Below are 24,587 nucleotides of genomic sequence, written 5' to 3'. Positions count from 1 at the left end.
AACAGTAGACGTTCACATATTTTTAGATTTGAAAGCTTCAAATGGGCTTTGTAAAAATTATTACATCCTACAGTTTAGAATTAGCATGATTTGTCAATTCCCCTACAACTATAGCATCCACTCTTCAAAATGGGACCCTGCATCCTGAGTGCTTTAAAGAAAAGCATTTGACTAACTCCCCATCCTTCAAAAAGCGTAAGAGCTAAGAGTGGATCAACTAGCAACAGACATTTTCCCGACTGCCAAAACTTAAAATAAAACACTTATTTCTAGGCAACTACAATGCTAATAAGTACATCCTAAAATACTCATCTTCCACAATATTCTCCAACCAACTTAAGAACCCTAGTATTCTAATTCTGCCATCTCAAACTGACACATATCATAACCACCTTTATGAAGATAACATACTAAATATAGTCCAACAAAAGTGAAGAGAAGCTGAAGTCTTTATAAAGACACCTTGATTAACGTGACATGACAGAGACAAGCACATCTTACAGAAGCTTTTACCTTGTAATTCCTTATCATTCAGCAAGAGTGAAGGGAAAAGCTAGTAAGATAAATTTGGATACTTGTCCACAGCACAGAAGGTCATAAAGAAAAGTAGTTATGGAGAGACTACCCATTAACAAACCAGGAATTAATCCAAGAGATTAAGTTTAACAGGACACCAACTTCTCACCCCTACCAGAATTCATGGCTGTGTGGCTTCCATACTGTGTCTAGCATGAAGTGTATTCATTTCAGCCTAAGCAATGACTGCATCACAGTCCACAGATAGAAACTTCTAACTCCCCTGCCCTCAGCTAAAAGTAAAAGCAGTGCCAATGACCAGTAAAATACAGTGATGGTTTGCAGCTTTAATATGGAATTTACCTGGTCAACTATACAATAATCTAGGCTACCAGTATACATCCTGAGCATGTTTACTTAAGATCTATTTCTTGAGGATTTTTAATGCAACTAAACCTCTGCTCAAAGAAGACTGATTGCACAATACTGACAAATTCTGTATTTCTCAATACTGGGAAAACAAGAAAGACATGTTATGAACTAGGACAGAACATACTGAGGTCATCTTATTTACACAAAAATCCATATATTCCTATTAAAGAACACTATATCCTTTGTGGTCAACCCAACAGAAAGGCCTGCACAAATAAATGGTTATATCACTCAACAGTGACTATTGATAAGAACTTGTCTTTATGCAACAGGGATGAGGAACTAGGAGAGGAGAGACAGACTAGAAGGCAGAGAAGCAAGAGTGGACATCCTATGTGCCTGGCCTATACAATCCCCAGAGCTTGATTCGTTTACCTCCTCCTGTGAGATAAGAGATACCCACAGACATTCGGGATACAGCGCTAAGAGTGTCTCCTCAACTACTGCACCCTATAGACCACTCTCTAGTTTCAAGTTTCTCAAAACAAGTATTTAGGAGCAGCACTGGTCCAGAGACCAGTCACCAACAGCTTGGCATTCACCACATACACAGCTGGCTTGCCTGATGGTATTCAATGGCCGAGCAGGCTGAACTACACTGGCAGAACAGTGAATTCTTCACTAAAACAATATCAGACTAAGAAAACCACTGCTGGTTTGGCAAGCCAATTCCTCGGCCCCATCTCAAGTTTTCTGTGTTCTGACCATTGGAATAGGTAAACTCCCCATCAGCCAGGTACTACAAACTCACTGTACAAGCTTATGCAGGATAGCAGTACCCATTAAATACTGAATACAGTACACAGACCCTCATGCGGCCACGTACATCGATTATCAACCATTTTGCAACTTGCTTCTAGGGCACTCAGTTTTAAGACCTTAGTAGAGTATCAGAAGACTATTTTTACAACTGCAGCTTTAAGAGTCCAGTGTACCTTGGTCTAGAAATACTCCAAAATCCATGGGCAACTGCATTTAGACACTAATACAAAATAGCTACTGGTTCAAGACCTCTGCTCTGAACACTAGGAAATGTCTGATACTTAACTGCAGATCCACAGAGTTGGTGCTGGCCCTGGCTTGGATGTGCTCCCTCACATTTAGAGAGCACGCTGATTATCAGTAACACATACCTACATTTCTGGGTTTGTCCACCTTGTTAGAAGATGGTCTGCAAAGGAACTCTATATTGCAATACCTCAATGCGTACTGCGTAAAGAGCCTTCAAAATCCTTGCCAGCCAGTTTTGTCTTCTTGACCTCAATGTGCCAACATACTACTCAAGTCATCACACCAACAACTTCAGTATTTAGGATTATTTCAACTCCCTCTTATAGATATATTTAGGATTATTTCAACTCCTTCTACAGATAGAGATTTGTACTGTTTGTTAAGAAGGTATGACATTGGAACACCAGCAGTACTGGAGCTGATGAAATGGGGGGGGTCTTTTTTTTTTTTTAAGTCAGGTTTTTGTTTTCAGAAATGCTCAATTTAATTCTGGAGAAAGAATGCTTACTCCTCTTCAACAGTTCTCTGTATTTGTAATATGATACACTTAGCTGATGTATCTACAAACACAATACTGATTTTAAGTAAATGAGAGGTTTTCCATTATTTGAATTTAAAAAGCTACATAATTCTGTCTGCTTAACAGTTTTAAGAATATATCCCAAAAACATTGTAATATCATTTAGCCTTTTGGCAGGTTTTTAAAACGCATTATCACTTTCTTGATTATGTAGATAGCTGCAAGCTTGGGTTTATTCTGTTTGGGATTTTTTCTTCTTCTTTTTTTTTTTTTTAATTGAAGGGAAGTCAACAGGAAAATAAAAGCTAGCCTAAGAAGTCATTCCTTCCTACATCTTGTACAGTGACCCCCAGTGCCTAGGACAGAGCCAAGGATGCAGCTGTTATCACTCCACATGCAAGGAAGTTAATAAATTGGAGAATTCCAAGTGTCCTTAACAGCTTGAGGAAAGAGACACTTTTAACTTCCATATTAATGTACCAATTTCACATTTCACTGAATGACAAAGGACATACAACATAAAGGACAGGATTTGTAACTTTTATACTCTGAACTATGTCCTAAAGTCTTAGAAAACCAGCATCTTGTTAATGTGTTAAGAGTCTGCCTCCACCTTGCAGTTAGCCAAATCATACTGGGTTTCTGTTGCTTTTGAACACGGATGAGTTTCCATTCCATTCAGAGGCTATCACACAAGCCTGGTAGTAGGGTTTATTTTCTCACCTCACTACACAAATTACTAAGGATACAACTGTGGAAAGTTTTCACAGGTACCTATGTCATTTTATCTACTAATTTAGATGTGCTCAGATTAATTTTAAAGATTTAATTCCTTCTCATTTCCTTAAACCGCAAGTTCATGTCCCAATTTACTAGGGGACATGCTGTAAAGCAGATTTCCTTAGAGCCTTCTTCACTTTACTGGGAAATTCACACGTTGTTTTACATCCGCTGAAGACTCCAGGAGAGTTAAAACGAGCCTTCGCTGCTCTGAAGTTTCACCTTGTCACACCGAGCTTAAAGCAGTCGTTTTCAGGACTGACCATCCCTTAACGACCCGGGGAAGGTCCTCACGGTGAGGATCTGGAAGCCAGGACGGCTCTTCCAGCGATCCGATGTGGCTACGGCGGAGGCAAACCTCTGCAGACCGAGGTGCGCCCCTCACGCAGCGCACTGCTTTTCTTTCATCGGGCTGATGCACAGCATCGATGGCAGCAGCATTCCTGCTCCTTGTGCACCCCGCCAGTGAAACCACTCGCCTCCGTGCGCGCTCGGCAGCGCCCGCTCGAACAGCAACAGCCCCCGCGGGCAGCCGCTTCCCCCCCGCCCCAGCACTAGCCCGGCGGCCCCCGCGAGATCCTTACCCCATGGCGGCCGGCGGCGCCGGGCACCGGCGGTGCCGCGCGGGCCGCGTCCCCGGGGCGCTCCTCGCCGCGCCGGCAGCTCCGCAGCCCCGTGGCGGCGGGCCGCTGCGCTGGGCTGGCCGCGCCGCGCAGGCCCGGGGGGCCGCGCCGCCGGCTCGCAGCTGCCGGGCCGAGCGGGGCCGCCCGCGCCCTAGGGAGCGCCCCCCGCGGGCTGGGCTCCCATGGCCGCCGGCCCCGCCAGGCGCCCGCAGGCAGCGGCTCCGGCCCCCGGGCGGGCGGCGGCGGCGGCGGCGGCTCCGGGGGCAGACTGGTCCCCTCCTGCGGGCGGACGGGGAGGCGCTCGCCTTCTCCGCGAGGGGCTGGCGGCGGCTGCGGCGCTTCTCGCCGGGACGTGAGCGGCCGCCGAGGGCTCCGTGTGCCTCAGAGGCGGAGCGGGATGGGGCAGGCGGTGCGCGCAGGGCTCCACGCCGCCGCTCCCCCTAGCACCCCCGCCGGCAGCGTGGCGGGCACCGATGCATTTTCCCGAGGAGGCAGAGCGAGCCGCGGCACCGGCGCTGGCATCGGGCTCCCGGCGTGAGGCGGCTAGCGGCGGGCTGCGGCCGCGCGTCCCCCGCGGGCACCGGGGCTCCGCGCTCCCCCGATCCGCACGCACGCCCACCCCCGGCTGCGGAGATACGGGGCGCCGCTCCTCCTTCCAGCGGCGGCGGGTCCGCTCCTCGCCGTCACGCCTTCTTCTGCGGCGAGCGGGCGGGCATCGACCCGGGGCGCGGCGGGCCGGTCACTGCCAGCAGGCGGCGGGAGGGGGCTGCCGCCGCCGAGCCCGCGCCTCTCTGCGACGGGGCCGCGGGCTCAGCCCCGCCGGTGGGACGGAGGGAGGGACGGAGGGAGGGAGGGAGGGAGCGAGCGCCGCGTCAGGCAGTGCCCGGCTGCTCCGGCGCCCCCGAGCCGCTGCCTCTGCCCGCCGGCATCCCCCGCCTCCCCCTCACACCTCCGCCACCGCCCGCCCGTCCCCTCGCGGTGGGCAGGCGCAGCCGTCGCGCGCAGCCCGCGCCTCCGTCCCGCTCCTCCCGGGGGAAGGGAAGGGAAGGGAAGGGCAGAGAAGGAAGGGAAAGGAAGGGAAAGGAAGGGAAAGGAAGGGAAAGGAAGGGAAAGGAAGGGAAGAGCCGAGCCGAGCCGAGCCCCGCCCTGCCCTACAGTCCCCCGCGCACGCCGCCGCACGCGGCTAGCCCGCTCCTGCTCGCGGCGGCACCTGCTCGCTCTGCCTCCATCCTCCGCCCGGGGAGCTTTAAATAGCACACGTCACCGCGCTCCCCTACGCACCGACGTCACGCACCGCTCCCGGCGCTGACGTCACCGGGGTGCGGGGGATGATGTCAGAGTGGTCCACGCCGCCGGAAGCTCTTCTATAATAGGGAATGGCGGCGGGGGGAAGGCTCGCGGCCCGCCGCGGCGCGGCCGCCTCCGTGCGCCTCCTCGGGGCGCTGGCGGCGGCCGGGCCGCCTCCTCCCGCCCCCGCCCCCGCCCCCTGCGGCGCCGTCTCCACGGCAACGCCGCGCGCGCCCGCCGCCGCGCCCCGCGCCCGCCCCGGGTGGTGCGTCCTGCGGCTCGGCGGGGAGAGCGGGGTGTGAGCTCTCCCGCGCCCGAGGGCCACGGGTGAAGGCGGCGCGGAGCCCACCCCGGAATGCGGCTGGGGCAACTTTCTCGCCCTCTGCCCTGGAGGTGGGAACGGCGGGGCGCCCCGCTCCAAAGGCAGCTGGTCCCCTGCCCGAAACGCCTTGCATGCCTGCATCCCCCTGCTTTGCATGCCTCCGTCCCCCTGCTGTGCATGCCTGCATCCCCCTGCTTTGCATGCCTCCGTCCCCCTGCTGTGCATGCCTGCATCCCCCTGCTTTGCATGCCTCCGTCCCCCTGCTGTGCATGCCTGCATCCCCCTGCTGTGCACGCCTCCATCCCCCCGTTTGCACCACTTCAAGCCCGACAGCGTTACTGACTAAACGGGAAGGAAACACAGCAGCCATTCTAAAACTGCCCTCAAAATGCAGATTCCAGCACGTCCATGCTAGCAGTATTGCAAAGAAACAGCCAGCAGTGCGAGCTTGCCAGATCCTACTATTTTTGGCTCAGTCCCTCAATGGTACCATGCGAACAGGTAGCACGTGTTGCTGCTTCTAACTCATGGAGGTCGGAGTAGCCTGACCTCCAGCACCACCTACTACCTTGCTGGGCACCTATCTCATCTTAGGTTCAGCAAATACTTCCACTAACTCTCCAAGTTTTCCTGAATTTATAAATGTTAGGTGTAACTGCTCCCAGACAATGCCAATGGAATTGGGGTACCCCAGGTGGAACATGCATCCCAGCTCCTTGCTACTTCTAGGGCCACTTTCAATATTTTTGTGGTATATTCCTGCTTAAGCAATGTCATAGCCACCAGAGGCATATTAAACTATAATGAACGTAAGAGGGAGATATCAATAACATACTAGATGTCAATCCCCACACAAAAATGGAAGAAGACCCAAGTTTTACCAATGGATGTTACAGCATTGTAAGGCATGACAAAACCAACAATTCACAGCTGTTGCTTTAACAAAAGGTTGTTTGTCCTCACATAGGATCTCTATTACCTGGGACCAAGTGTGTCCCAGGAAGAGGCTGGAACGCAAGACAGCGAAAGGCTTTACCTAACAAACTGATCTCCCCAGAGTAAGGACAAGCATTTTTTGAAATTTATTTTAATTCACACACGTACATGTTTTACAGACCCTTGCTTCAACATTTTGACCTATAAAAGTAATCAGCTATGGGAAGAGTGAAGATGACAAATTAAATATCAAGGGAAACCTTCTCCAAACAAAAATAAGCGTGAGAAACCTAGCATGAATCATTCCTAGCAGTAGCAGTGAGGCAGACTGCCTCATAAGGGAGAAGACAACAGCTCCCTCAGTTTCCCATTGCTCACACACTACCTCATAACCTAAAGTAAAGGCACTGAGCTACAAAAACTTTAGACTGAGTGGCAACAGTCTAAGGTTTGTTGTGGGCAATGCTCAGAACATGCATAGTTATGATGAGGCTGCATTACTTTTCTGGACTGCCATTGTCATTTCTTGGTTGGGTTTCACATGCAAACTCTGAAACATATGAACCTCTATGTATTTTCCACTAAAAATCAAATCAGATGTACAGGCTTCTATTAGTAAAACTGTTTGAGGCAGTCCCCAGCGTTGGTGGGGGAAAGATGAAGATCAACAGCAGTTCTTTCTTCCATGTGATAAGAGTGATAAGAGTGCAAGAGACTATGATCAAAAATAATTCAGACTAGGCAAGCGTAAACAACACACGGCTTATAAATATATTCCTTGATGTCAAGTAGCTAGGAGCCTAGATTGATTTGGTTCTAAAAGTCCCACATGGCATTTTGCATGCAGTAACAGCAGGTCAAGAGCAAAGAAACTAAGGCTCTAAATCCACATGAGTAACTCCGTTGCATCATTTTTGTTCTTTCGGCTCAAGCTCACGCACTAATGCAAATGTGTTAGTATTTCATTATGACCAAAGTATTTTGTTTGAGTATCACAGAGATGGCTCCATCTGTCTCTGCCTTTCAACTTGTTCACATATCTGGCTTGCATGAAGTATGTTTTCCCACCGTATGGGTGCAAAACCAGAAATCCCTGAGATAAAAGAAACAATATAAAAGAAACCAAACACACACTGAGCCCTGAGGGGAAAGAATTGCATGTTCACTTGAGAATGAGAGGTGTGAACAGATTGAGGGGCAAAGAAACACTGCTACTTCCAGAACAACCCCATGTGGGATACCAAGAGTGTCTTTACTGACTTGTGAAATGCCCTATATATTTCATGCTCCTCTATAATAAAATATGGGTACTGGGACAGGTAAGATCCTGGGTGGGGGAACAGAGCTGTAGGGACACAAAAAGCATCACTCCAAGTAAACATCATGGTTCATCTTTATTTCGTCTTAATTATTCATTTAAACAGTGTTAATTGATTATTACAGCTAACTGTAGAAGCTCCACCTAATTGATTACTTCCCTTCCATATTTATTGTTACTGTTCCTCCAGGTCTGACTGAGCTTTCTCTAAGACTTAAGCTTTGTCTCAATTACAGCCTTTTACAATTTTGATCAGTTTCCACGTTAATTTGGTTGAGTTAACATTATTTGTCTTGTTGAAGAAGCCTTTGCTTATGCTTGCCAAGCTTACCGAAATCACTTCTCTGTCTTGCCATTCCCCAAATTAATATATGATACAAAAACATGGTGACGTCCATCAGCTAAGGCTGAACTGTACCTGCAGATACAAAGAAAGCAAGCTAGGCAATTAAATCATAGACATTAACAGGAGAAACAATACACAATCACCTCATCTTGAAGACTGAAGTAATATAACATGGAGAACTTCAATAGTGATGACAGGAAAATCAGCTCTAAGTTGGTTGTTTTGGTTTTTTCCCCTGCCATTTTACAATACTTCTTTGCCTAGAGCACTCTGATGGAGGGAGCCTTGAGCTGTAGAGCATGCTGCCTGAGGCAAACTACCAGCAGGTCAGTGACCGTTCCTCCGCAAAGATACCAAGCAATGCCACAATCAAACAAGAGATGGACAGCTTCAGGCAGGACAAAGCACAGGGTGGTGCAGCAGAAAGACTGTTGTTTGCTGCTCTGAAGTAGCATATTCCTGACATGTATATTCATAGCCAACGATCGAGCTGCCAAACCCTGTTCTGACACCCTCGCCCCGAATGGCCAACCAGCTGGGGCAACACCTGTAAACTTGGCAGCAGTATCGATACTTCTGGGAGGAGTGTTGAGTTGAACCTCCTGGTGGGATACCTGTAGATGGAAAAAAAAACAGATGGCTGTGCTCTCTGAATCCCAAGCCTGCTGAGTATCAACATGGCCACTGGCCTGGCCAAAGTCCTGGAAGAGCCGCAGAACAGAGCTGGAAAAGCAAGAAGCACCGCAAGGGTCTGCATTTTGCCTAACCTTCCATGGTACCTCTGTTTTCTCCATGCAAAATGAGATCTGTACTGGTTGATTGCACGTTGGTTAGGAGCTACCATTCCCACAGAAAAAACAAACGTTCTTGTAAGAGACAGGGAAATCCCATTTCGGCGGGTAAAGCACTGAGAATATTTGAACTGCAATTCCTTGTTCAACTCTAGTCAGTACATTCGATAAAAAGGAATTCTAGCTGCACCAAAACCAGAGAGAAACTCTAAGGATGTTTAAGGAACCTCAGAGCCGTTATTTGAGAGTAGAAAAATAAAAATTGGCTTGTTTGGTTTCTCAAACTAAAATCCAATGCGACATACTATTATGCTCTCCACATATTTTGGGTGAGGTTAACACAAGCAAGGGAGCAAAAAGAGCTATTAAAGGGTGAAAGAATAAATCAGTATAAACTCGCTATAAATATTTTTTCCTGGCACTCCAAAGGCTGTTGATCTTCAACAACTGAGCTGGTAGCTTCAAGAGCAGCCTTCCAAAATAAGGACTGGGTGCAAAAGAAACAATGACTGAAAAGTAATCACAGATGGCAGCCATCACTGCCTCCATGTGGGAGGAGGTGAAGATAGCTGGAAGGATAGAGACATCCTTCCTCCGGCAGCTCACAGCCTGCAGACACTACTTCCTCCAGGGCTCTGGGCTGGGGTCCTACTGCTGCTCCCTTACATCAGCTGCCATTTGGTTTAATACCAGATGAGTGTAAATTCCAAAATCCCTAAGGAAACGGAGGATGGTTATTCCCTCTTTTGGAGGACGTTATTCCCTCATTTGAAGATGAGGGAGCCAGCACCTCACACTTACCTCACTTCTCATGCATTGCTGCTATTTTGTGTCTCTTCCTTCCTCCCACTCCTTTATGCCTTTTCCTTGCCCTCCTTTCTCCTGTCTAATCACAAATCTCCCTCCCCACACACATGCTTCTTTCAGTGAGTGGGATCACTTCTCCATCATTTTCCCTTGCAGGATCCGTATTTAATTTATAAATGAAGTAGAGAAAAGAGAGGAGGAGAGTAAACGGCATCCTCTTCCCTGAGCCCAAGGTTTCTGTCTGCATTTTCATCAGTCTAGAAAAATCTTCACTGTCGTATCATGTGGGCTTGGAGGGATTCTGGAGGAATTTACATTCACCACTTTTTCTCCTGGAATACATGAAGAAACCTGAGTGTTGCCTTTTATTCAAGTAAATGCGGTACTCTCAAACTAAGACTAGATTTGGTTTTGAAAGCAACGATATGACATAATTCCCCAAGATGCCTTATGGTCCAATATTTCTAACTCTGTCCTGTTGCCAGTGAATGCTAGTTTTCCAGCACCCACTTCCAGCATTTCATTGTGTTACCACCAGAAATAGATCACACATCTCCTACACAGCTCTGTGGCACTACACCCCTACAGGAATTTTTTAAAGATACTGAGCCCTGAGTAATGCTTTCATTTCTTAGTCAGGTTTATCAGTGGCTGTTATTTCCTCCAGTGTTTTTTTCTGACCATACAGAAAGCACAGTTTATGCCAGTAGACTGATTATGTCAGCTTGTCATTTCTGTCCCATTACTCCAAGTTTATCTACATACATCACTCAGCTTTGCTTCCCAAAATCCTTGTAGATATTTTTGCAGTTTCAGCTGGAGATGCTGAAAATATTGTAAAAAACCAGTATATTTTTTACTTATGAGTTTTGAAATGTAGCAATAATGGTATTGTGGATCTGAAACCTCTCCAACAGCATTCTTTTCTTGGCAAAACTGTACTTGCACACAATGAGTCTTCTTTTCGAGTGTGTTATCTCTGTGGATCACCTCTGAGAAACCACATACTGATAAAAAAGTTTTTTTCAGTCATATTTACATTATAGACAATATGGTCTGTGTTGTCAGAAAGAGTAAGTCATAGCAATCATATGGCATTTTTCTTTTTGATCACTCCTGCCAAACCAGACCAACTTAATTTCTAGTACAACTAACAAATTCCAAACATCACCCATGATTTCTGTATCCAGTCTTCCTATCTTTGAAGTAATAGGTTAATATTTTTGTTTCTCAGGGTCTGAAAGCTTGTAGTGTATGAAGTGCTCATTCACTAGTGAATATGAGATTGCCTTACAATAATTAGCTTCTGTTTTTAGCAGTTCTTCTTTCCTACTTATTTTTTAAAAGTTCTTGTAGATGTTCTAACAATAACATCTGTGAATATTTGAAGAAGCTGCGTAATTTTCTGCCTGAGTTTTCCTTCTTAGACATGACTTTTTCTGAGACTTTGAAAAAGTCATATTTGGAGAAAATTATGCTGTATTTCTGCAAATCTTTCCATGAAGAACATCTGGAATTTCCAACTATTTACACAGTTTCCATGCACCTGGATTTCAGCTGCTGTTGAGAATGAAGTCCTAGCATATACGACGTTTTTCTCCGTGTGAGAAAATTTTGACCAAGCTTCAAGAAGCACTAACATCTTCATGCTGTGAAGCAGAAAAATGAAATTTGACCATAAACATTCTATCTTTTTTTTCACTTTTAGTCTTGTTGCATTCCTCTGGCAGGGTGGTCCAATTTACAACAGCCTAAACTTTGGGAAAAAAATTACTTTTCACACACACTTGGGAATTTACCTACAAATCTCTAAAGATTGTTCCAGTGCCATTCTGCAGCTCAGGCTTAAGAGAGAAGATGACTTTGAGACTGGAACCAGCTTGATAACAAGTCAGACCAGCTTTTCACATTATGGGAAAACAGTCAGAAGTCCAAGTGGAAACCATGACTAAGGACCAGAGAGAGAAACGGCAGGCAAAGGAATGGGAAACAGTGAATCAAGAATGAAACAGAGATCAGATAAAGACCCAGGGCTAAAATCCAGGGAGAGAAGCTTGAAAAAGGTTAATGGGCAGGGAAACTGAATTAAAAACTAGGATGGGGAAAATCTAAGCTGGAGGGTAGAATGGAGGCTTCAGACTGGTAGGGCAGTGAATAGAGAAGTCTGATGTTTAGAAGCTGGAACTAGCAAGTCAAAGGTAACACAGACCTCAGGTGTCAGAAGAGGAGAGGGTGAAACACGATGTGATAGAGGGGACAGAACTGTTCAAATCTGATGGGTGAAACTGGATGGGCAGTGTGCTTTCCTCCAGATGCAGGTAAGGGACTCAGCATGTCATTCCTCTGCTGTCAGAACACAGCAGTGAAATCCACAGGCTCCATCTGCATTTAACCCTTGTCCAGTGCTCTCTAACAGTGGTAAACTGTAAATCGTACTAGTTATTCTGAATAGTCGAGTGACTCCATCCTGCTGGTGGCCCATGTGGGTCCATATGATGCCACAGGCTGGGATCTGTCTTTTACGGTGCAGATTTTTCAAGGACATTCAGAGATTGCACTGAAAGGTTGTATCATTAGACTCTCAAGGGTTAGAAATTCCACAACAGAGGATGCACAGGCAAACTCTGTAATGTCCTTGTGTATATGCACATTATCATAAAGTAACTACATGACCATAGCTATTTTTTGCAGAGAATTCCTACCTCATTCAATGAATAGAATGGATCTGCTTGGAAGATGATCTGCAGTGAAGGAAAACCTCCCTGTAGGAAGCCTTGTGTATTGCATTCCTTGGAACGTATGCATTTCCTAGTGGAAACTTACCTCCACCCGCCCAGAACAAAAGGCTTGTCCTATAAAGGCTCCAAGAAGAGCTGCACAAGTAGGCTTGAAGTGGAAGAGGAAGAGAAATGAAACGAAAGAGAGGAAGATTTTATAGTTATAGTTGCTGGATTAAGTTCAGGGGAACCTAACTACTCCTTGCTACAATAACTGTATAATTCTAGCTGAGGGACAGCTTGAAAGTTGGCATGAGCGCTCTCCATCTTCTGGGATACTTGAGATTTTGGGAATACTAGCCCTTAGGATTGTTACCAGGATTTCTGTTTCAGCAGACTGAAGGATATATGAAGTGAGCATAATGTATACACACAAAGCAGCTGAATTAAAATTACACAAGCAACCTCATGCCTGTCATTTCCTAACCCCGAATACTTGGCTTTACGTATGAATTCTGTTGGCACAGTTTGGCATAGTTTTTTCTAGGTCTAAGATTTATGTTTATGTAAAGGGGTTGAGGTTTTCCATCTCACAACTCAATGAAACAGAGAAATCAGACTGGGATGCTACCTTTCTCTTCCATCTCTGTTCCCATTTTCTTCTGTGTTTTATGCTGCCCTTTGTCTTTTCAGTGTACTTCTACACTCTTGATCCTGCTCATCTAATGACCTTACGAAGCTCTGTAATAGCCCCGTGTCAGCACCCGCTGTCTTGCCCCACCAGCAGCCAGGACACTGCCACCCTCACGTTGCTTTCAAACAGCCCAAAGAAAAATCCATTTCCCCTCTCCTCCTGATGGGGCCAAATACCTCATCCTGCCCTTTCAGCTACTCTGCCTCATCTTCTGTTGGTCAGACTCATAGCTCACGGGCTGGTAGGGCAGCCAATGCAGCCTTCAGCGCTGTCCCTTCCAACCTCCCCCTCCTTTGGCCGCGGCCTCCTGGCAGCACAGGACGGGGCACTGCTGCTCAGAGGCGGCACAGTGCCCTGCAGCTGCGTGCCTCTTCCTGGGCCTGCGCACAGCCAGACACGTAGGCCCTTGTCTGTCCACTGTCTCAGACAGAAGTGCGCAAAATCAGTGCAAACCACCAGGACAGAGCAGGTTGAACCACCTTTACCAAGTATTTACCGTTCAGCCTTAAATCCCATTGGGTGCTGCTTGATACTAACTTTAGCCGTATAAATGTAGACACTCCATTACGCATCAGCTGGCCACTGCGTGCAGCCTGAAAGAGCAGGCCTCGGGACCCTGAGAGATGCCATTGGGAAGGACCCCTCCCCTTCCCACCCTGCTTTCTACTGCAGTTAGCCCTTTAAACTCTGACAGCAGATCCACTTACTTCATAGGAACTACACAAGCCTTAGGAAGCCTTCTTGTGTAAATCTAGGTCTTTGCCTTATAGGGAGCACCACAAAGAGCACAACTCGCGCTTTGAGAAATTAAAAGGAAAACAACATGAGCTGGAAGGCCAAATCTGACTTTCAGAACCAGTGTATTAATTAACCACACAATAGATATCCTTGCACTCGTCGCAGAAGGAAACCTAAACCTTCTGACACGTACCCTGCAACGACAACCGCGCAGCGATCTGAGGGTTAAACCGTTCCCGTTCTTGCGGTTCTACAGCTGAACAAACTGTTTTCCCATAGCCCTCACTGCCCCTGCACCACATGCACCCCACGAGGCAGGGCAGCCTTGTGCCCTTCCCTAAATACCTCCCCACGCAGGCACCAGCAGCTTCTCTGAGGGGCTCCGCTGTTTCCCGGGCCAGGTCCCTCGGGACCGGCTGCAGCCGGCTGGAACCGGCCGTGTCCTGCACGGGGCAGCCCCAGCCTCTCCTCACAGAGACCGCCCCTGCAGCCTGCCCCGCCGGTCTCTGTGTTAGAAATAGTCATGATGGACCAAGCCAGAAAATTTAGCGTTTTGAAAGAGGGATGGGAGCAAGGCTAAGCACTGGGTCGCTGCTGTCAGCAGATGACTAAGCGCGGCAATGCCACGGGCAAACTCATGGCCTGCCCAACATGGCTGTCAGCTCCTCCTGGTGAGCCCGCTGGCAGAAGGCTCGAGGGGCAGCCGTCCCAGCCGTCAGGAGGCAGCGAGATGCTCTCTTTCACATTTAAAGCCTGGTTTTTGTCTTTCTAGGAAGTAGCTGCCAATGAAACCGTAGATACAAAGATTTTACTTTACCTGAAAATCATGCTCACCTGTTCTAATATTTATACATTCTAGGAAGATATTTACTATTACACAAACAGTGCTGCCAAAAGTGCTACCAGCAGTTTGAGAAACAAAAATTAATGACGCTCATTTTAACATCTTTCTCACACTGCATCCTTTTATTTATACTATTTTGATTACAATCTTCCAAAATTTAATGACCGTACTGGAAATTTTAGTTGCAAGCATGCCCTTGTTGTAATAATCAAATGTAAGTATACAACTCACATAAAGATTGATGCTGCTATAGAAATCCACTGTAGAGCCCTCCCCTATCTCCATAGGAACTTATAAAATGTACCTTTGTCTAATAAGCAGGATGTGGCTGTCAAAAGCAGAAGTGTAACTGATGTATTACTAGTCTAGTTAGTAAACCATGAAAAACCACTTATATCTGCCAAAAAGGTAGGGAACTAGGGGAAAGGTAATTCTGGCAGGGGGAGATTGGGACCACCGACTCATGGACTACCTACCTTAATTACACCACCGACTCAAATGATGAAGTTGAAGAACAACAACTAAGAATGCTGTTGTGGTTTAGCCCCAGCCGGCAGCTAAGCACCACGCAGCCGCTCGCTCACTCCCCCCCAGTGGGATGGCGGAGAGAATCGGAAGAGCAAAAGTAAGAAAACTTGTGGGTTGAGATAAGAACAGTTTAATAATTGGAACAAAATAATAGTAATAATAATAATGAATTGTAATGAGAAGAAAAACAACAAGAGAGAGAGAGGAACAAAACCCAAGGGAGGGAAAAAGAAAAAAATAAAAGGAAAAAAAATGATACAACCGCTCACCACCCGCCGACCGACGCCCAGCCAGTCCCCCAGCAGCGATGGCTACCCCCTGGCCAACTCCCCCAGTTTATATACTGGGCATGATGTCCTATGGTATGGAATAGCCCTTTGGCCAGTTTGGGTCAACTGTCCTGGCTGTGCCCCCTCCCATTTCTTGTGCACCTGGCAGAGCATGGGAAGCGGAAAAGTCCTTGACCAGAGTGAACACCGCTTAGCAACAGCCAAACATCAGTGTGTTATCAATATTGTTCTCATACTAAACTCCAAAACACAGCACTATACCAGCTACTAGGAAGAAAATTAACTCTATTCCAGCTGAAACCAGGACACATGCATATTAATTTACATGCTAGGCAAAGAGATTTTAACCAGTCATTTAATAGAAGAATACTGCATACCTATTAGGAAGTTGAATATGTTAATGCTTTGTGTATAAATAACTGTTAATTTGGGAGCTGTGCATGCTGTCTTGGGACAGCCACCCATATCTGTGCAAATATGCAATAAAATACTTCTGCTCTGTGCGTATATTGGCATTTTGCACACCGGGTCAATGAACCCCAATTTTTTGGGACAACACCCTCCCCTGAAACAGATTCTCCCAGACATCATATGAATTGCCATTATGGACAGAGGACTTTTCCTGAGCAATGTACCATACAATTTGCCACACCCTCCAAAATACCATACTAAAGATGTTAACTTGCTGCCAGGTCTCTTGACTTGAGGTTCCTAATGTTCAACATCTGGGCATTCCTTGCATATCAATTGAGCCAATGGCTAACTAAAAGAAGACAAAACTTCATATAAATCTGTCCCTTTAGCAGGTAGATACAAGAATTCTGAATTGGGCTGGAGAGTTTTCACGTTTGTAGCCTTATGGAAACTTTGCAGAGGCTTCATTACTGCTCACCAAGCTGTTGGGAAGGAAACTGGAGGAGAAAGAGCAAGACCTATGTCATGTGAAGTACAAGATCAAGTACTGGAGGGAACAATGCACATTTGTAAAACATTAATGCTGTATTTTCACAGTTTGCTGAAGAAGTGTACCAACATCCTGGTTAAATGTCCATGACGTACCATTTTCAGTTTACTCCTGTAAATTGCCTGTGTTTTCTAAGATCTTGCTCTTCTTGTGAGGATACTCTGTAATGTGATGGCCGTATTGTGCAATTCTAACTCAGAAAAAGCACTTTTTAATACCTTGGCCAATAAGTTAGCCATAATATTATTTTGTAGATACACATTGTACAGTCACCTTAATATTAGAGTGCAACATACAGTCAGCCACAGCTAATGCCTGATCTCTAATGTTTGCTGAGTAGCCAGAGCAATTAATATGTATTATAAATAGCATTCAATAGAATTGGAATTCACACAGTAAAAGGAGAACACCTATATAGAGTTGTATAAAGAGGAACTAATTAAAAGCATAGCATACTACCTACCTAAAGGTGTAGAGTTAAGGTTTCCATGCCAACCTTAACTCTGCATTTCCTGCCTTTTGTGATTTCAAAAGCTCAGCTTCAGTGTTTCTTTAATAAAGTATTTCACACTGAATACTTTTACCAATAGAAGGATTATTTTGAAACCTGACATTTCTAGGGCTCCTAATACTAACCCAGTTTGCACAGCAACATTATAAATTATTCAGAAGAAACTGTACTAATACGTAGCTCACAACAAAGACTGAACTTGCCTCAAGCTGGTGTAATGCATTATGGATATGTGGTAGCCTCTTCAGAGATAAGGTGCTGGCAGCTTCCCTTTGGAGGCCTGTTTCATTTCCTCGATGGCACTGGCTGAAAAACTATCTGGCCTGAAAAATGCCAGATTAAAATTGAAGGCAAGAAGGAACACATCTGCAAATGTAAAATAAGAAAAAATACTTTACTTGAATTACAACTCATTAAAGAACATACACCAAGTACACCTGGAAAAATGCTGGTTGTGAATAGAAGCAACACTGTGGATTACTGCTGCATTAGACAGAATTGTTCCACTTTTGAGCCTATAACTTTTTATTAGACTGCTGTAACTGACTTCAGCAAGAGTGTGTATGGGCACACAGATACGTGTCCATCTCTTGGCTGCCTGCATCTTAAAATGAAAGTCACTTTTACAGCTTACTAGTAACATCCTAGCAACTTGAGAGAGAGGGACCTGGGTTTTCAGAGCCAAAGTACCTAGGTCCAACTCTTTATAGGCTGTTTTACTTAAATGCTAAGTAAAAACTATGGTTTTAGTTATTCCTACTGTAAGTTCATAGAAAAGCCCTGAAGAAAACGCATTTACACATACTGTAAAGTTTAAGGTAATCTTTAAACTTGTTAACAAAAATGTCCTGATTTCTTGAGTAAAAACTCTTAAGCACTAGTACATTTTATTTCAAAGTTTTTACGATACATGAAAATGTTCCTCATTCTGCCAAAGGTATTTGAAATTTGGCAAACTTTACAATAGCTTTTGTGTAAGGAGACTTGTAATACCCAGAATCGTACTATCTTTAATAATCTGCTCTGGGGGGGGATAGGATTAAGGAATTTCTTAGTCAATAGCTACACATCTTTGCCAGCAAAGCCATTACAAAAGTTTTTCCATAAAATACTGCCATCATTTACACCCAACTCACAAAATTTAGTTCTTAACATGGGAAAACTCCTGAATCAAATAAACTGGGGGTTCAGATGCATTTTCTACAAACAAGTATGCAATCAAAACTGGACATAAAAACCTGAAGAAGACAGCGAAGAAATGTATACAACAGAATTTAAGTTGACCACCAACAGCTAGCTCTTGCACCCTACTCAACCTTTGGCAGTGCACATAGGAAATGTTAGGAAAAAAGACAGCAGGTAGCAAGTTACATTTTATTTATTAACTCATAGTAGGACCTTCCCAACTTGTTCAAATCTCAATGTACTCGTTGAGACCTCAAAACTTCTAAGTGCATGCTTAATTTAGTAAAGTCAAGTATAAATTAGACGTAATACTTGCTGTTTCTATAAAATGCTTAATTCAAGAGAGAAGAAAGTTTGCATCTGTGTCCCCCAGTTTTGGGGATGTTAATATATGCAGAAAGTTAAGTTAATGAGTAGGTATTGCCTCCAGATACATTAACCCTAAATCAATTTTTCTCAGCTACTGATAAAAACTGGGCCACAATGAAATATCTACTAGACCTTTGTAACAATAATCAAATTCCTTCTTAAATACCTAACCCAGAGGAACTGACTTATCAGGGAAACCCTTCAAAAACTTTACTGACTAGTTCTGAACTTGGGGAACATCAATATCCTCCCAAGTTTACAATGGATTAAAACAAAACTAAGTGAAAAAACCACTTTTGTAGAGTTGTGCAGAATTAATTGGCATCATCCAGTTTTCAATCAAAATTCTTGACCCTGTTTATTTATTTTAAAACTTGTCTTTATTCACACAAAAGAGAATTATTAAAATTCAGGAAAACCCAGAACTTGGACCATCCTTTAAAAAAGTTGTATTTAAAGGAGTTTAATTACAAAATTTACAAAACCAAAGCACTGAAGTAATGAAATTACTAGCAAATATACTCATTGATCTAACCAGTGCACAGCATTAACCATTTATCACAACAGCCTTAATTCTCATCAAAACCAAAGAGTGTATTTTCAACAGTAATCTAAAATGGTGTAGTACAAACAACTCATCTGAAAAAGATATCGGGGTCATTCATATGTAGACATGTTTTCAGATCATCCCAAATAAAGATAACTGTAAGCATATATTTTGCTATAAATCAGCACAGTAGATTTCTAAAATCTGTATTTTATAATTTTAAGTTGGAATTCATAGATACAACATACATGTTTGCACAGTTACTTAACATTTTTATATCAATGCCTATGGTACACTAATTACATTTCATAAATACCGTACTTAATAAATATATCAACTGATCTCTCACTTAAAAAGCACTAAAGAAATCATATAAAGGCATACATGAACAACATTGAACCTGGCTGAACACTGAACATCAGAACTAGGATGCTGCACAGTGGGAAAAAAAATACTGCATTTGTTTAATTAAGAAAATTAGTAATTTTTCCTTCAGTATTTATTTGCTAAACTTTTGAATCTTGCTTTTAATGCAGTGGATATTTACCTGCCAACCTTCAGCAATTGATTTGTGCCTTTTTAATAATGTACATCTAATTTAAGTTCTTTGTATTATTATTAAAATCTTGTATTGTTTTCCTGAGGAAAGATGCTTTTTGCCTGCTACATAACATTTTAGACCTAAGTCTCTGGTTTGGCTTCAGTTCCAGAATATCCTAATTTCTAAACAAACTGCAAAGCGTATCATATGGGTAGGATGATTAAAAAGCTGCACTCTTCACTATGGATCCTGCACCATATTAATCCCTGTTATAGCTCCACTTATTTCATTGGAGTTACATTTCTTGTTTTAATATACTTGCTATGTTTTGTCTCAGTACAAAATACGAAAATGGCATACTTAAAATGAAGCACTGTACTGATACAAGTTTCATTATTTCAGACCTGGTCCTGAAAACTAACATCATAAACGATCATATATTACAGCTGGTTTTGAAACTGAAAAATGTTTCAAGTAAGTTGAGTAATTTCCCAGTAGGGAAAGGGTGAGTACATAAGTACATGCTTTTAATCACCCTTAATCAGGTAACACTTTTAAAAGCAGTAGTATCAAATGCTCTTTCATAAGGCTGTTTGCTATGGTAAAGCACATTCTAAACATATGCCTGTCTCAGTTCCCATAGGCCTTGTCTGATGCCGAGAGATAGAGAAAAGAGCCTATAGTCTTTTCAAGGTTAGACGAAGGTTTCCGTAGAGGAATAGGGTTTTTTCCTTCATTTTTTCTCCCTGAACTATTGAATGTTGAGCTGCTTTGACCAAACTTTCCAGCAGTATTTACCTTCAGTCAGCAACTATACCTGGAGCACTTCAGCTCTAAAAGCTTCAGAAAATTGCAAATAGCACCAAACAGGAACTTTAATGTTGCATAATTGTCTTCATTCTATGAGAGAGATTGCAGCTGGTTTATCAGAGACCTCTTTGCTAATGAATTCTGGAAACCACTCTCTTTTCTATCCATCAGAACTAAATATTGTTTATAGTTTTTAGAGGCTGAATTGAGCCTCTGCTCCTATTAGATATCATAAATTTCTTTCATTGGTCATTCAGTTTCTTTGTTGTTGTTCCAATAAATTAGTTTTACGAACTGTTCTGCTACAATAAATATACCATTTTTATTCTAAAGCAGTATTTCTCTTTGGAGGCAGAAACACAAGACTGGTCTTAATCCTATTCTTTTTGGAGGATCTGGTAGAATCTGTAATGCTAGTTCTCAAATTCCTTGTTGTACAGGTGTTCAGCTGGGTATCTCTTGACCAGTGGTCTGATTCTTTGCTTGAATGACTAAAACCAGAAGTAAGGTTTTGTAGGTCTTTTCTGACAGAGAAGAATCTAACCTGTTAACTTTCTGAGATCACAGTCAGGGTCAGGAAGTAAGCAGGCACATATTGAAAAAAATAGAACAGCTCTCAGCTCGTCAAAGCACAGAGATTTTTCTCTGAAGGCTGTTGGCAATTTGTAAAACATCAGGTTATTTCAGGCACCTCACTGAAATGTGTAGCTATTTTGACAAGTGGATGCAGGTAAGACATGGGGAAAAATCCTTAAGAGTGAACAGTCTGTGCCAAAAAAATGGTTAGTATTAGCATCCAGATTAAGGCAAGCACAAAATATTAGGGTGCCTTGTGCTAAGGAGTGGAGGAAAATGAGAGAAGGGGAAACATAGCAGCACAAGTTACTTTAATCAGGTAAATGCATTTCTAAATCGTTTTTTTTTTCCTGTTTGCTGTACAAAAAATGTTGATGCTTAGTACACGGCTATAAACACTGCCTGTTATCATGCATATTGATTGTATCAGCTTATATTTATTGTAGGCCCCACGGCAAATGTGAGAAACTTTGAAGAATGACATGTTATTGTTTAACAGATAGACTATGGTGAGCTGTGTGGTCAAATGGTCTGGAGAACTGTCTGAATGGGCCAAATGGGGAAATCCCGCTATCAGGAGTCGTATCACTGGCTCTAACAGTTAAGACACAAAGCTTCTGCCTTGAGCAGAAACTGGAAAGTTGATTCCAAACAAATAGCATATAAAGAGGGCTGAGTTTCAGATGAAAATCGAAGTCTTGCATAACTGGGCACTGGTAAGATTGTCATGAAACTGAAGATCTATTATACTACTCATCCGCTGTTTAAGATCTCTCGGGACTGAATTCCTTCACAGGGGAGAACTCTTTCTTCATCCTAATACTTCCCGTTTCAAATCCTTATCAATACCCCCCCCCCCAAACAACTCACACCGGGACTTTGTAACATTTATAAACCATATCCCTTACCCTAGCCCTAATGTTAACTGTGGGCTGACCTTGCCAAAGACCCCAAACTATGGCCAAGATGGAGTTCTCAGGGGAGAATTCTTTGTGATGCACCAACCTGCCCTTGGTAGCCCTTCTGCAGTCCCACCACAACAGGACCCTTCAGCTTTGTCTCTCTTCTAATTCTAACCCTAAAAGTGGCGAGGTAGCCCTTAAGCCCAGAAAACCCAAACCATGGCACACATGAAAAAGTTCTCAGGAGAGAACTGGTTTGGCAGCCCACACCTTCCCTTGGCAGCCTTTCTGCAGCCCCACTTCATCTAGATCCCTAGGCTTTGTCTCTCTTTGAACCTTAACGCTAAAAGTGCACAGAGCTTTAACACCAGACAGCCCCAAATGTGGCACAGATAAAAAAGTCCCCAGAGAATTCCTTCTGCAGCCCAGACCTTCCCTCAGCAGCCCCACTCCAGCTAGACCCCTAGGAACTGTCTCCTCACCCCGAGTGCGCCCAGGGCCTTAATCCCAGGTAAACTCAAACATGGCCCTGATGAAGGTCTTTTGAAGGTGGTTCTTCTGCAGACCAAACTGTCCCTAGGAAGACCCTTTGCAGACCCACCACTGCCAGACACCTAAGAACTGCCTCTCTTCTAACCCTAAAATTGCTCGGAACCCACTTTCTGCAGCCCAAACCTTCCCCTGGCAGGTTCTCTGCAGTCCCACTCCACCTAGGCCCCTAGGCTTTGTCTCTGAACTCAAACCCTAGCCCTAACCCAAGGCATGTGCTGAGCCTCACCCTAAGACCTCAAATAAATAAAAATAAATCAATAATAATAAAATAATAAAAATGGCCAAAAAAAAAAATCATTAAGGGAAACGTCTTTGTGGCTAAGCTTGCCCTTGGCACTACCTTTGCAGCTTCATTCCACATATACCACTACGGTTTGTCTCTCATAAATGTAATGCTAACCATAACCATGGGCTGGCCCTTATACAAGGACCCCAAGCCATGGCCAAGATGAGAAAGTCCTGCGGGAAGGATTCTTGTTGCAGCCCAAACCTTCCCTTGCCAGTCCACTTGCAGCCCTACTTCACCTGGGCCCCTGCGCTTTGTCTCTTTCTGAACCCTTAAGTCTATCTATGAGTGGCCAGAGCCTTAAGCCACGACAACTCCAGCTGCAGCCTGCTCTCAGCTGAGCAAGCCCTCAAGCAAGCCCTCTCAGTTGAGCAAGTCCTCAACTTACCCCTTCCCTCTCAAAGACGGAAGCTTCGACAGTGTCTCTGTGTGCACAAACTCGTTGTTTCGGTACCTGCTCAATGCCAAGGGCTGACTTACGGTAATTGTCCTTCTCCAGAGGAAGGAATCCAATCTTGATTTGGATCATATCGCCTGAACTCTTGATCCTTTGGGGTGCAAGCATTTTAGCCTGTTCTTGACTTTAGATTTATCCTAGCCCACCTACAACCTCTGGTGGCCAAATCCTAACTTATTTATTCAAACGTTATCTTTTTGACACACTTCTGAACAATTACAATCGGTCAATTACAAAACCGTAATTACAATTTTGTAATTTTCTAATTTTTGCAGTTTCGTAATTACAGTTACAAAAACAATTACGATCTGTTCAATTACAATAGGTCAGTAACTTCAGAAAGCAAAATACCCGCAGCGTCGTTTCCGTCTTTCGGCCTTGGCCAGAAGGGGTTGCCAGGGGAGCACTGTGAGCTGTCACCTCGGCCTTCTACTCCTTCGTCAGCACAGAAGGGCCGCCAGGTGTTTGTCAGACAAGCCCCCTGCGAATCACGGCAGCTGGGGACAGAGAAAAGACCGCCGGTGAGGCCGGTTCGGTTTCCGCCTCGACCGCTGCAGCCCCAGCGTAAGGACCCCGCCGGCACCTCCCCCGCCTGACAGGGCTGCGCAGGAACGGGGCGGCCGCAGGCCGTTCCCCCGCCCCGCAGCGCCGAGGTGCCTCTCAGCGCGCCCAGCACCTCGGCGGGCAGCCGCCCCGGCCCCAGGCATGCCCGCCGCTAGGGGGCCGCGCAGGCCGCCAGCCCCCGGTGAGGCGGCCGCCCCGCCGGCCACGGCCGCCGACCCCGCCGCCGCAGGGCCGCCCCTGCGCACGCGCCTGGCCGTGCCGGTAGCGGGAGGGAGGCGCGCCGCCCGGCGGGGAAGCGGCTGCGCGAGAGGCGGGCGGAGCGGCTACGTCCTGCCGGCGTCTCTGCATCCGGGTGAGAGGGCAGCGCTCAGCTGGAGAAGCGGTTGTCCGCTTCCGGCCCGTGCCGCCGCCGGGGGACCGCGGGCGAGGGGCTGCTCGGTGCCGCCTGCGGGCCCGCCCCGCCTGCCTCCGCCCAGGCCCGGCGTGAGTCTCCCGGCGGGGTGCGGGGCGGGGGGGCCCTCTTGCTGTGGGGAGAGGCGCTGGGGGGGGGGTGTTCGGGGCCCGAGGGGTGGAGGGTGGCCCCAGCCGCCTCCCGCTGGGCCGCCGGGCGCTGAGGTGGAGGGCTGGCGGGGCTCCGGCCGCAGCGGGAGCGGCGTGTGCTCTTGGGCTTGCCTACACGGGAAGTGTACCGGCATTTACTTGTGTGCTTCCCCCCAAAGTTGCACGCTTATTTGGAAAAAGTGCCCACTGGGACGAGTGCACCTCAATTGTAACGACTGTGAAACTCTCTTTGGAGAGCCTGGCAATTCCGCCGAGGTAATCC

General features: G+C 45.5%; 2 protein-coding genes across 10 annotated transcripts in view; one reads left to right on the top strand and one right to left on the bottom strand.

The window, feature by feature from the left end:
* Positions 1 to 23,913, bottom strand: part of HOMER1 (homer scaffold protein 1) — a 115,224-nt gene extending 91,311 nt beyond the window's left edge. The window contains exons 1-2 of one of the 3 annotated variants that reach the window (XM_075527217.1): positions 23,552 to 23,913; positions 17,179 to 17,341 (exon numbers count right to left, since the gene is read on the bottom strand). In XM_075527217.1, the coding sequence (XP_075383332.1) occupies positions 17,179 to 17,198 (20 nt within the window). In that variant the 5' untranslated portion in view covers positions 17,199 to 17,341; positions 23,552 to 23,913. Of the gene's footprint in view, positions 1 to 3,843; positions 4,316 to 5,163; positions 5,308 to 17,178; positions 17,342 to 23,551 lie in introns of those variants that run through there. The other 2 variants (XM_075527220.1, XM_075527219.1) reach the window with 2 other exon arrangements.
* Positions 23,914 to 23,975: 62 nt separating this feature from the next.
* TENT2 (terminal nucleotidyltransferase 2) overlaps positions 23,976 to 24,587 on the top strand; it is a 47,421-nt gene continuing 46,809 nt past the window's right edge. For 5 of the 7 annotated variants that reach the window (XM_075488446.1, XM_075488442.1, XM_075488444.1 and 2 more), the window contains exon 1: positions 23,976 to 24,247. The gene's annotated coding sequence lies outside the window, so the exon portion shown is untranslated. Of the gene's footprint in view, positions 24,248 to 24,483; positions 24,581 to 24,587 lie in introns of all 7 variants that reach the window. The other 2 variants (XM_075488449.1, XM_075488448.1) reach the window with 2 other exon arrangements.

This window comes from Mycteria americana, chromosome Z (genome assembly GCF_035582795.1).
Source record: "Mycteria americana isolate JAX WOST 10 ecotype Jacksonville Zoo and Gardens chromosome Z, USCA_MyAme_1.0, whole genome shotgun sequence".
NCBI lineage: Eukaryota > Metazoa > Chordata > Aves > Ciconiiformes > Ciconiidae > Mycteria > Mycteria americana.
The sequence above is the reverse complement of the archived record's forward strand: the minus strand, read 5'-3'. Positions and strand labels throughout refer to the sequence as shown.